Below are 12,006 nucleotides of genomic sequence, written 5' to 3'. Positions count from 1 at the left end.
AGATGAATGCGGCCAAGTACAGAGATATCCTGGACGAAAACCTTTTCCAGAGTGCTATGGACCTCAGACTGGGCCGACGGTTCACCTTCCAACAAGACAATGACCCTAAGCACACAGCTAAAATGACGAAGGAGTGGCTTCGGAACAACTCTGTGACTGTTCTTGAATGGCCCAGCCAGAGCCCTGACTTGAACCCAATTGAGCATCTCTGGAGAGACCTCAAAATGGCTGTCCACCAACGTTCACCATCCAACCTGACAGAACTGGAGAGGATCTGCAAGGAGGAATGGCAGAGGATCCCCAAATCCAGGTGTGAAAAACTAGTTGCATCATTCCCAAGAAGACTCACGGCTGTATTAGCTCAAAAGGGTGCTTCCACTCAATACTGAGCAAAGGGTCTGAATACTTATGTCCATGTGATATTTCAGTTTTTCTTTTTTAATAAATCTGTAAAAATGTCTACAATTCTGTGTTTTTCTGTCAATATGGGGTGCTGTGTGTACATTAATGAGGAAAAAAATGAACTTAAATGATTTTAGCACATGGCTGCAATTTAACAAAGAGTAAAAAATTTAAGGGGGTCTGAATACTTTCCGTACCCACTGTACATTAAAGGGTTGTACAAAACAGGGTTTTGAGAAAATGACTCTTTGTAAAGTCCTACTTCATAAATAAAGGTCACATTTGGACAGCATGTTGCTTAAATCACCTAAGTCATATTACAATTTAAGGTATCTCAGCCACCTTGATGGATAAATACTGTTTATTTTCATCATTGTATTCATCGATGATTTATTTAAAAAAAATTTTTTTTATATATATATATATACATATATATATATATATATATATTTGCACTTACATCCTGCACTCATACGTAGCACTCTGTAGTTTGTCTTTGCAGCTAACACACTTAATTCTAGCTCTTCTGGTTTGTTCCCTAATGGTTGAATGCACTTATTGGGAGTTGTTTGGATAAAAGCATCAGCCAAATAAAAGGTAATGTAATGCAATAATCATGCATTGATTATTTCCAAAAGAATGTTAATCTGACATACACAGTATCAGGGTTCATACATCTTTTCCAAAGTCAAATTCAAGCACTTTTCAAGCACTTTCAAGGTCCATTTTCAAGATTTTCCAGCACCATACAGCTGTGTTAAATTACATTTTTCTACGAATATTTACACATCAAAAAATTACTGTATCACTCCTTTTTAAAAATCACGTTAAAAGAGACAGAAATATGATATAATCATCTAAAATTGTATCCCATAATACCAGGAGGATAAGACATTAAATTAAACTTACACTCTTTAGCTATTTGTTGTGAAAGAAATACGGATACAATTTCAAGCACTTTCAAACCCTTTACCCAAAATTCAAGCACTTTTCAAACCTTGAAAACACAACATTAAAATTCAATCATTTTCAAGGATTTCAAGCACCTGTACAAACCCTGAGTTTAAGCATGTGTTTGCTTCTGTTCACCGACTTCACAAAAGAGGTTCAAAATACATTCTGACATCAACAGATATTTAAAAACATAAGCATTGCAAACAATCCCAGAGGATTATTTGAGCCCAAGCATTGTCCCCCCCTAAATAAATAGAGAAATGAACTAAACATGAATACAGGATTGATTTATAGCCTACAGTGATGTAATAGCGCAGATTAAATGTGTTGTTCATTTGCAATTAGACTGCATTCAAATAAGCAGTTTGACAATTTGTCACTATAGTTTCATCTTGTTTTTTAAGTCAGTGTTTTATGAATCAGGAGAACAAACAGGAGACATGCGGGAAAATAAACATCTTTAACTGGAAGTACGAGTGTAAACATTAACGTCATAAATTAAACACAGACAACCTAAATAAACTGCTGATATGAAAGTGACTGGTTTTCTCCAGATGATGGCCCCTCTTGCATGTGTGTGCTCGTAATGTAGCACATTTTAATGACAGACAAAAAGAGATATTAAGGAAAGTATACAAATGAAACACGATTTCCTTTCAATTAATTTCAAACAAATCAATAAGTGCATATCTGTCATAAACGCTGTATCCTTGACTGCTGGTGGGACTCACATTATCAATACTTTTAGCCCTTGCCTTCCAGATGTGTTTTCACACACGTTACACAACAACAGAAAGCTGAAATATGGAAATACGTGTCCTTGGCCCGTCAGATAACAGAGGGACAACGTGGGTATAAAAGGGCCTGAAGTGCAGCTGAGCTGACACCGAGGCTGAGACGGACATCATCATGAAGGCATTCATTCTTCTGGCTCTGTTCGCAGCAGCATGTGAGTATACATTTTACTTTGTACTTATTTTATTTAAAGACATTTTATGATAGTCTAGGAGTGTAAGGTTACTTGCTTTAAGATTTCTTTGAAAATTAGTCCTGCAAACATAAACTAAGGAACATTCTTTAGATGCTGCTCCCATCGAGGATGACAAGATTGTTGGAGGCTACGAGTGCAGAAAGAACTCTGTCCCCTATCAGGTGTCTCTGAACTCTGGCTACCACTTCTGTGGAGGCTCCCTGATCTCAAGCACCTGGGTGGTGTCTGCTGCTCACTGCTACAAGTCGTAAGTGCAGACATTTGACTATATATACTACACTTTCACACTTAAGTTGCTAAACAGACATACAAGTTGCCTCATTACAGGTGCCATGTCACATTACTTACATGTAGTTGAACCCTCATGCCTCTCTCTGTAGCCGCGTCCAGGTGCGTCTTGGTGAGCACAACATTGCTGTCAATGAGGGCACAGAGCAGTTCATCAACTCTGCTAGGGTCATCCGTCACCCCAGCTACAACAGCCGCAACCTGGACAATGACATCATGCTGATCAAGCTGAGCAAGCCCGCCTCCCTGAACAGCTACGTCCGCACCGTGTCTCTGCCCTCCAGCTGTGCCGGCTCTGGCACTCGCTGTCTGGTCTCTGGATGGGGCAACACCAGCAGCTCTGGAAGTCAGTAACACACAGCAGTCACATCTGGAAAATATGTCTGGTACATTCTGGGGTATAAACATTAACGTATTCTATTTTCTCTCTCTCTCTAGACAACTACCCTGATCGTCTGAGGTGCCTGGATATACCCATCATGAGTGACAGCAGCTGCAGGTCCTCCTACCCTGGACAGATCACCTCCAACATGTTCTGCGCTGGATACCTCAATGGAGGCAAGGACTCCTGCCAGGTACGAGCTACAGTCATCATCCCTGTTTCTTAGAGTTGACACGTCAAACACCGAAACACCTCTGCTCACGTTATCCTTTCTATCCGCGCCCCACAGGGTGACTCCGGTGGACCCGTGGTGTGCAACGGTCAGCTGCAGGGTGTGGTGTCCTGGGGTTATGGCTGCGCCCAGAGGAACAAGCCTGGAGTCTACGCCAAGGTCTGCAACTACAACTCCTGGATCCGCAGCACCATGGCCTCCAACTAAAGTCTCTTCACTGTCATTTGTTGCATGACAGAAAATAGTGCATTCCTTCAATAAATAAAAAATGAAAATATACCACATATATTTGACTCCTTGGCAGAGCACTTCACATTGTGCTCAAATCTTCACTTTGACTATTAAAATATGCTTCAGCGGCTCTTTAATTGACTTTGAAATAAACAAATCCAACCACAGATGTTGTAGACTACAAGTAATAAATGTGATCTACAGTATTTGACAGGGTTTATACATATTCAAAGGATATTTGAGGCCAAGCCGTCAATTTCACCCAATATTTAGGATTTAAGCATTTCTATCTATCTTAAATGCAGTTACAGTGCATACATGCTGACATAGAAATAACAGACAGATATCAATAAAAATAAAGTTTCTTGATTTAACAACTATATCATGAAATCAAATAAAATACAGCATGGTATCCATCCATGTCTTTTAAATGTTTTTTTTAATGATTCCAACAAAATCAAGCGTGATATTCAAGCATGAAAATGTTTTTTTTTTTCCAAAGGCAGTAAAAAATAATGAATGTTCAACAACACTCCAGTTGCACTTGGACCGTTATTTCAGCTGTGGAATGAGTGTTTTGTTGGGTGTATTTTCTAGAAAACGTTGCATCACTTGATTTCAGCCATCATATGACGGAAGTCCACAATAGAGCAAAGTCTTTGACAAACATGTGCATGAGTTATACTGATATTCACTTTTAATGTAAATACAAAATACTGATACATGTCCTTGTTGGGAGACCAGAAACAGACAAATTTGAAATAAGTGCACATCGATTCCTCTGAAACATTTTGAGTTCACAGTTCCACTTGCAGAAGTCAAGAAAAGACCTGCGTGATTTGAAATGCGCACGTTTTACATCAAATCCACAGTGGTCAAAAAGTGAATACACTTATCAAGAAGAGGTGTTTGCAATTTGTAAAACTATACAGCTCCTACATGATGTGTTATAAAATGAAGATGAAACAAGTTCTCTGTCTGCCTAACTAAACTTTCACTGCTATAAAGAGTTCATTAATGAACTCAGTGACGTCCACCCTTCTGATAAGTGCAGTGTACCTACCAGCAAGTAGGGCTCAAAATGTTTTAGTGGTTATTTCACTTGCATACATATTTCTTTAATCAAACTTATTTTCCTTTATCAGCCATTTACATCAAGTACAATTTCTGTACAATTTCAAATGTTTATTTTTGTTGAATAGCTGGTTATATTATCCCAGGGCTGCCTCTTGCTGAGGAGTTAATGCACTGAATGTACAAAATATTTGGGGCGTATTTCTGACATGTTCTCTCTATCTGCTTCTCTTTTGTTCTTTTTCATGGACAGAAATTGAATTAGCTTAAATAAAGGAAGGTTATTCCTCTACCTGACGTTGCCTGATGAAAACAGAAAGTGTCCCTATTATTTAGTAAGTTCAGCGTGTATATTTCCAAATCTGTAAACACATGACCGTAAACAAATCCAAATCCTTCATTTCACAGAACTTTAGCAGGGGGCTGTTGCACGAAGGCAGAATTAAGACATCCAGGATGAATGAAAAAGCCAGCCTTGAACTAGTCTGGTCGGATCGTCCTGGCTTGATCGTTTGCATGTATGCCAAACCAGGTGTGAGTAATTCTGTTGAGTGCGCGTTCACAGATTTCAAAGGGAGACCGCAAAGTTCAAGTCAGATTCACTGACGCAGAAACAGAAACAACATGTGAAAACAGCAAAAGCTAATAGACATTTATGAGGAAGTGAAGCATGTCATTGGAAAAAAAGGAATATATATTTTGTGTGTGTGTGTATATATATGTATATACACACACACACACATACACACACACACAAAATGTATCCCTTGTACTTTCATGGTTAATAAAAACTGAATTAGGCTAAATGATCATGGAATAGTTGTGGAACATGTTTGATTTGTGATCAGAGTGACGGCTGACTGAACGGATAAAGCAGCAGGATTAATCAAGCCTGGCTGTTTTAAAGAATAAATCTCCATGGTAACTTATGTGTACATGCTTTTGTGCAACCTGATCATGGATAAAGTAAGTCAGGATTACCAGAATATCCCAGCTTAATCTAGGTTTTGTGCAACAGCCCTCAGGTGTGTAACTGACAACGTTTCTACATTTTCTTATCTAGAACTACAGGACCCCCTGTGTTAAAAAATGTAAAAATGAGTTGATGAGCACAGAAGGGCCAACGTATGTCCATTAAGGGTTATTACACCTGGCCTCGAGCATGCTGCAGATAATGTTGATACAGGTCTGAAATGGCAGGATAAGCATCACCACATACAGCGCACCTGACGCCATCTTCTTTTGATAGGCTGGCATTTTGGCTCACGTGTCTTTTCACAGTTCTCACAGGAGTTATGGGTTTTCCAAGTGCATTTTCATCTATTCTGTCACGGCTGCTTTCTCCATCATGGATCGGATGTGTGCTGCTGGGAGGCTGAGAAGTTTTATCCAAATCAAGCCCCTTGCTTTGAACACAGGAAAGCATGGGCGCGAGAGGCAACTCCTGAATAACTTGGTCTGGATGTTTTGATGAGTGGCCTAGAGGAGAGTCGTTTTCCTTGGGATCTGGACGTAATGCAGCTATGTGGTTGTTTGTGGGAGGGCTAAACATTTTCTTGTTAGACTGTGTAGCATGGTCATCTACTGATAAATCAAAATCAGTGTGCGTTGAGGAATGGCAAAGCTGGTGACTGAACAGCAAATCTAGAGTCTTAAAGCTGCACCTGCACTGCTCACATTGATAAGGCAGAAACACTTTCTTGGGCCGGACCTGAACCCACTGGAACTCTGGGTGCTCGCTCATGTGTTTTTTGTACAGCTCCACAAACCGAAAACCTTGCCCGCACTGGGGGCAAGTGAAGCGGCCGCGTCTCTGCTGATGGGTTCTCTGGTGACGCCACAGTTTTCCCCAGTTTTTTAGAGTCTTGCCGCAGCAGGCACAGGTGTAACTTTGACCCGGGGCATGGGTCAGCATGTGGGCTCGGAGCCTACCCATGTGTCTGAACAGTCGGCCACAGCTTGGACATAAATATTTCCTGGGGTCCGAGCGGTTATCTAGTTTGTTTAACTTTGACACAAGGTGCGAGAGATCGTTATCTGGTATCACCGTTGACTGGAACGGTTTATTTAAGTTAGCCAAGCGTTTCTTGCGACTGGTCTGTGATGGTGTTTTCTGCGTTTCACAATTTGCGCCTGTGAGAGGAGAAGCTAAATTGTGTCCCGATGTACACCTAAGTGCAGGCACTGTGTACTGTATTAATGACATTGTCTCTTCTTCTTTAATCACAGAGCTGGAGGCCTGTCTCTCTCCTCTGCACTGACTGCGATGGGTGCTAAATTCAGCCAGAACAGCAAACAGTTTGTCACAATACAAGCAGCGGTAAAGCTTTGCACCGGTGTGGTCTCTCATGTGGCTGTTGAACTCCTGCAGATGGTCAAAAACATTCTTGCAGATGTGGCATGTGTATGTTAATAAAGGCCTAACACGTTTGTTGGGTTGTAAATCGTCACTGCTTCTTGAAGGTCTACATGTGTGATTTTTTGCATTGCTATAATGAGTGAAAGATTTTTCACAGCGTGTGCAGTTGTAACGCTTCACAGACCAGTGTGTCAGCTCGTGAACACGGAGAAAATAGGCCTGGCCGAAAGCTTTGCCGCATATATCACATTTATAAGGCTTTTCTCCAGTGTGGACACGCACGTGTCTTATGAGGGCTGACTGAAACGGGAATGTTTTACCACAGTACTGGCACACTTTTCTTTCTCTCTTTACTGGGGAAACTGGTCTAGAGAGTTCCTGACTGATTTCATGCTCGTTCTCCCTGCTGTGTTTTTCTGAGTTGTTGTCCTCAGAGTCCTGGTCCAGCTGGTGCGCATGCATCTTCATATGAGAGGCATACTCCGAACAAGAGAATTTGATCTTGCAAAATGGACATTTCTGATACATGTTGCTCTTTTTATGCGTCTTGAGATGAAGATTTAAGTTTGAATTTTTGCTAAATCCTTTGCCACATTCGGAGCATTTGAAAGGTCGTTCACCCGTATGAATGCGTTGATGGATGATGAACTGAGAGTGAAATTTAAACAATTGACCACAGTAACCACATCTCAACAACAATTTTCCCCCTTTTTTAGTGTAGCTGACACTTGCGTTGGTCTCTTCATCACCATCACCACCATCGCTGACTTTATGGCCCTCTACCAACTGCTCTCTCTGTAACAAAACATTACTTCTTCTCCTTCTCTTTCCACCTCTCTTGCGCCTGTAAGTGTTTCGCTGACTGTTTGGACTGTCTGGTTTGACTGTGGTGTTAGCATTTCCTTGTAAAGATTTAGGATTATTTGACTCTGAAACAGAATTTAAAAGATCCATCTCTGTCTCAATATTCTCAGCTTTCATGGCAGGGGGGACTCCAACAGGTTTAGGTGGTTGTTCAGAGGACGTTATGACATCTGTGCTAGAGTATGCATTCTTGGGGGATTCAAGGATGCTTTTTGTTTGTGACTCCTCGCTACCAATCATGTCAGCTGAATGTTGTATTTTAGGGTCATCACTCTCAGTGAGGCTTACCAAGTTTAGACTGTCCAAACCCTCAGGAGGAAAAACTCCTTCAGACTGCAGGGAGAGTTGACAGCTGTTTCCATCTGTGTCAGTCTGTTGTTCCTCAGCGTTAAGGTCCACATGCTTATCTGTCTCTGCTCTCTCCCCGCAGCCTGTGTCGATGCTCAGCAATGGCAGAGTGTCCTGGGAAACATCCAGTCTGGACACTTTAGCTGGAACTTGCTGATCAACCAGTTTAGAGCTTCTTCTTTTAATACCTTGAGACTGCGATGTATTACTGCTTTCTGTAGGAGTCACTTCAGTCGGCTTGGGATCTACCTTGCTTTCCGATTCAGGCTTTCCATCCTGTGTCGAAGGCTGTAGTTCACCTCTACTCCTCAATCTCCTTGCAGGACCACTAACATTATTAGCATTAGCAGAGGCCGCAGGAGCACTGGCAGCAGCAGTCTTAGCAATTGTAGTTTTTAAAATGGTCCTTTCTGTTTTTCTGGGCCTTCCTCTTTTTCTTTTTGGCACCACAGGGACACCATCTTCAGTATGAGAACCAGACGTGTCATTATGAGGTGAATTATTGATTAAGGGGCCGTCTAAGGCTTTAGGCACATCATCACTGTTGTGGTTCTCTATGCATGTGGGCAAAGGTATTGTTGTGCTGATCTCCTTATGTTGAACTGCATCAAAACCAGATGAATCTTGGTCTTTTTTTACCTTACACGGCATTTTTCTTTTAGGTGGGCGCCCTCGTTTCCTGCGAACCTTCACAGACTGTCCCTGACTGTCTGTTGTAGAGCTGCACACACCTGCAAAAGTCATTTGAGGCTCTGCATCCATCCCTACCTGTGAGTTTATGTGCTCACTTTGTTGACAATTTTTCCCGCCTACTGTTTCAGAGTTAACAAGGCCATCAGACTTGTGTCCCGATGAGTGGGATTCAGGTGCAGGTTGATTCAGTTCTGTTGCTTTCATTCCCTCTGCCCGCCTGGAGTCCAGGTCTTCCTCACTGTATCTCTTGTCTTCCGGTATCTATGGGAGAAAAAAAAACTTTGTGACACATAAAATTATGGTACTGTAGCACAAGTCTCCTAAAGGTGTAAAACTAAAGACATGCTAACAACTTGTAAGAACTTTTTAATTTGCCATTTCCTCTTAATTTTCATTGTCTTAAGTTGAATGATGTGCGATATGTGCCTCTATGCGTATCTGAACTCTACTGCAAACAAAATATACCTTTGGGTACTAATAAAGTAACAGTCACTACACACTTAAATAGTTAAAATGCCGCACTGCATTTTCAAAAACAATACAAATGACAAAAAAAAGACAGAATAACAGTGCTTGTCCTTGTGATGGACTGACATGTCTATTTGTCTCTCTCAACTACCTGCTTGCAGTCTGAAGGGACATGAAAGGAATTGCGAGGATGCGATGCCACAGAGGTTAACTCAGAGACTGTGTTTTGGTCACCGCTTCTTCTTCTGAAGGACATTTTACTCCCCATGTCAAGAGTCTGTGGATTAAACAGTGACATGGAGGCTGTAACTCGTAAAAACTGTAACGCTTACATAGCATCATGTCACAATAGCTGTATCAAACTGGCTCCCCTATTATCATTATTGCTGACCTGAAAAATCTTACATCTTTTACAGTTGTGCATTGCATGCTATGCCCATTTGTCACTATAACTTAGAAGTGGCTGGCTGCAGTACGGGTGTTTAAAGCTATTAAGCCCCATCTAACTCTTTCGGACGAGTGAGTTTATGGGTCATTCCATTCTAATTCCAGTTTGTGTCATGCATCTTCTTGTAAAAAAAAGAAAATATTCTATTAAATTCATGTGACCTTGCATAACCCCACAGCTCCTCACCAACTACCCTTTTAGTTGTTTTTTGTAGGTTTGTCCCTCTGTGTTAAATTTTTATAATTGTTGTGATTGCATGTGTATTCTTAACCTCACCAATTGCTTTTTTCAATCGACTGAATTGGAATTTGTACCTAACATCCCAGAAACACCTATTATTTACAGCATTTACTCATGTAAATAGTTGTGGCTGAATGTTTCACAATATTTACATTAATAAAAAATATTTTTTTTACCTGAATAAAGAACTTAAATATCTATAACTAGTTTTCACTTTCTTGCAGCCAAATTTTGATTTTCGTGTAGTATTGATTAACGTTCTCTTACATTTAGAAGTTATTAGAAGTTATTTATTAAAAAAGGATTTGGAGTAGAGCATCTATAGGATTTTGCAAGGTCCCTTGAATTTGATGGTTTTTACATGATTCAATCCTTGACTGGGAAACTAGGCACGGGGAAAAACCTGGGTGAGTTTGTATTGGAAAGACTGTGACAAAAGTATTACACATCAGTAATTCAATCACATGTATGTATGCAGTGAACCATGCTGCATATCTAGAACTGAGAAAAGCCTCCTGTAAGCAACCACTAGGCAAAAGGTATAATATTTTATTTGCCTGTGCAGTTTTATACTATATTTACATTTGTTGCTTTGCTGAATTTCATAGTTCCCCCCAAAAAAACAGAAAATGTTGTAAGCCATTGTCTAATCAAAACCTGTCCAGAAAAATACCCACTAAGAGTTGGCAAAGTCCTTTCTATCTTTCAAATCCTAAGGTGGAAAAAGTAACTCAGATCATCTACTTTAGTAATATATTTCAATACATTCTATGAAATACTTTATTCCTAATTTACTGAATAATTCCAATTCAGGTTATCAAATGCTTCACTACATTTCAGAGAGGAATACCGTACTTTCCTTCACTCATTTTACATGAGTAAAACACATCTTATACATTAAAATGCACCATAGAGGAATAATCTTTACAAATGTTTATGAACTAGAGGCTCGATTATATGACATAAAGTGCAATTCTAATGAAAAACAAAATATATGCTTAAGTTAAATAGGACTCAAGGCAATGAATATCCTACACAATAAACACTTTTGGAACATTTTGCCGACTTCTGTACTTAAATCTTCATGCAGGAGTCCATAACACACAAAATCCTACAGAGAATTTAAAGTGTAAGTGTTGAAGTTGGCAAAGCTCTTGATCTATGGATTTGATGCTTTTAACAGCGAATGCTAAATTGTGTATTGTCTAGATAAGACGGTGGTTGCCGCCTCATCTCCTCTGCAGACACATTTCATGTGATGGGAGTCTTTGTGATGCACGGAGCAAATGGCTTTAGATTGTGAAAACCAATTACCCTCACATAACACTCACTGAGACACAACCGTGTCCCAACGGGTCACATAACAACACGCGTATGAGCGAACAGTAAGCGTTAGCATCCAGCTAACGCCACCAGTTATCATTTATAAGCTAACATTAACGTTACCATGGCGAACAATGTAGCCGTTATCTTTTAGGCCACGTCGCTAGCTTTGGTTGTTTTACGTTAACGGGCCACACGAACCTAACTCGTTAACTACAATGTCCGCTCATATCACTATCTTTATGGCTAATAACGCGTGTGTAGTATATTTGTCAACATTGCTAATGAAATGTGATGCGTGGTAGTAAACACAAAGTGCTTGCCTGGGTGGGAGAGCCAAGCCTGGTCTCTGCGTAGCCATTCACTGACCGCTGCTAAGCTAGCTTTGCACTGGCTAACTTAAAGCAAAACATGTGCTCTCTGTAGTTACGAGGCTGCATGGCACTTTTTTTTACAAGCGTGCATTGTTCTGAGAGCTGCTCTGTTAATTTGGACCTGGCTTTCTCTTCTTTTCAGAGCAGTTTGCAGCTGTGAGACACGCGATATCCACGCACAAAGCAACCCGAAAAAAGTCAATCACGACCATAGACGACGAGCGTACAGAGTGGGTGCTTCAGGTGGTGTGGGAAATTTGGCAATCAGGAGGGGTTTGGTTTTTTTTTTTGGCAGAAGTGACTTCAAAAGTAGCTTTATCCATAAAAAAAGATTT

General features: G+C 40.5%; 2 protein-coding genes across 2 annotated transcripts; one reads left to right on the top strand and one right to left on the bottom strand.

Annotated features, from left to right (window-relative positions):
• Positions 1 to 2,265: 2,265 nt before the first annotated feature.
• LOC310950531 (trypsin-3) lies at positions 2,266 to 3,456 on the top strand (the record flags this gene model as incomplete). The annotated part of the gene is made up of 5 exons (XM_083918386.1): positions 2,266 to 2,305; positions 2,438 to 2,594; positions 2,728 to 2,981; positions 3,074 to 3,210; positions 3,307 to 3,456. 5 exons carry the CDS (start codon positions 2,266 to 2,268, stop codon positions 3,454 to 3,456), a joined length of 738 nt encoding a protein of 245 aa, XP_083774512.1.
• Positions 3,457 to 4,035: 579 nt separating this feature from the next.
• LOC310950507 (uncharacterized protein) lies at positions 4,036 to 11,874 on the bottom strand. Its single transcript, XM_083918352.1, has 3 exons — positions 11,621 to 11,874; positions 9,438 to 9,563; positions 4,036 to 9,079 (listed from the first exon to the last, which is right to left on the bottom strand). Exons 2-3 carry the CDS (start codon positions 9,552 to 9,554, stop codon positions 5,699 to 5,701), a joined length of 3,498 nt encoding a protein of 1,165 aa, XP_083774478.1. The 5' UTR covers positions 9,555 to 9,563; positions 11,621 to 11,874; the 3' UTR covers positions 4,036 to 5,698.
• Positions 11,875 to 12,006: the final 132 nt, after the last annotated feature.

This window comes from Echiichthys vipera (genome assembly GCF_963691815.1).
Source record: "Echiichthys vipera genome assembly, chromosome: 8".
Lineage (NCBI taxonomy): Eukaryota > Metazoa > Chordata > Actinopteri > Perciformes > Trachinidae > Echiichthys > Echiichthys vipera.
The sequence above is the reverse complement of the archived record's forward strand: the minus strand, read 5'-3'. Positions and strand labels throughout refer to the sequence as shown.

Bases quoted from the DNA above. Each gene is read 5' to 3' on its own strand.
- LOC310950507 (XM_083918352.1), bottom strand. From the start codon at position 9,554: ATGGGGAGTAAAATGTCCTTCAGAAGAAGAAGCGGTGACCAAAACACA. The intron at 9,080-9,437 runs GTAGTTGAGAGA...TTTCTCCCATAG, and splicing joins TCCCTTCAGACTGCAAGCAG to ATACCGGAAGACAAGAGATA.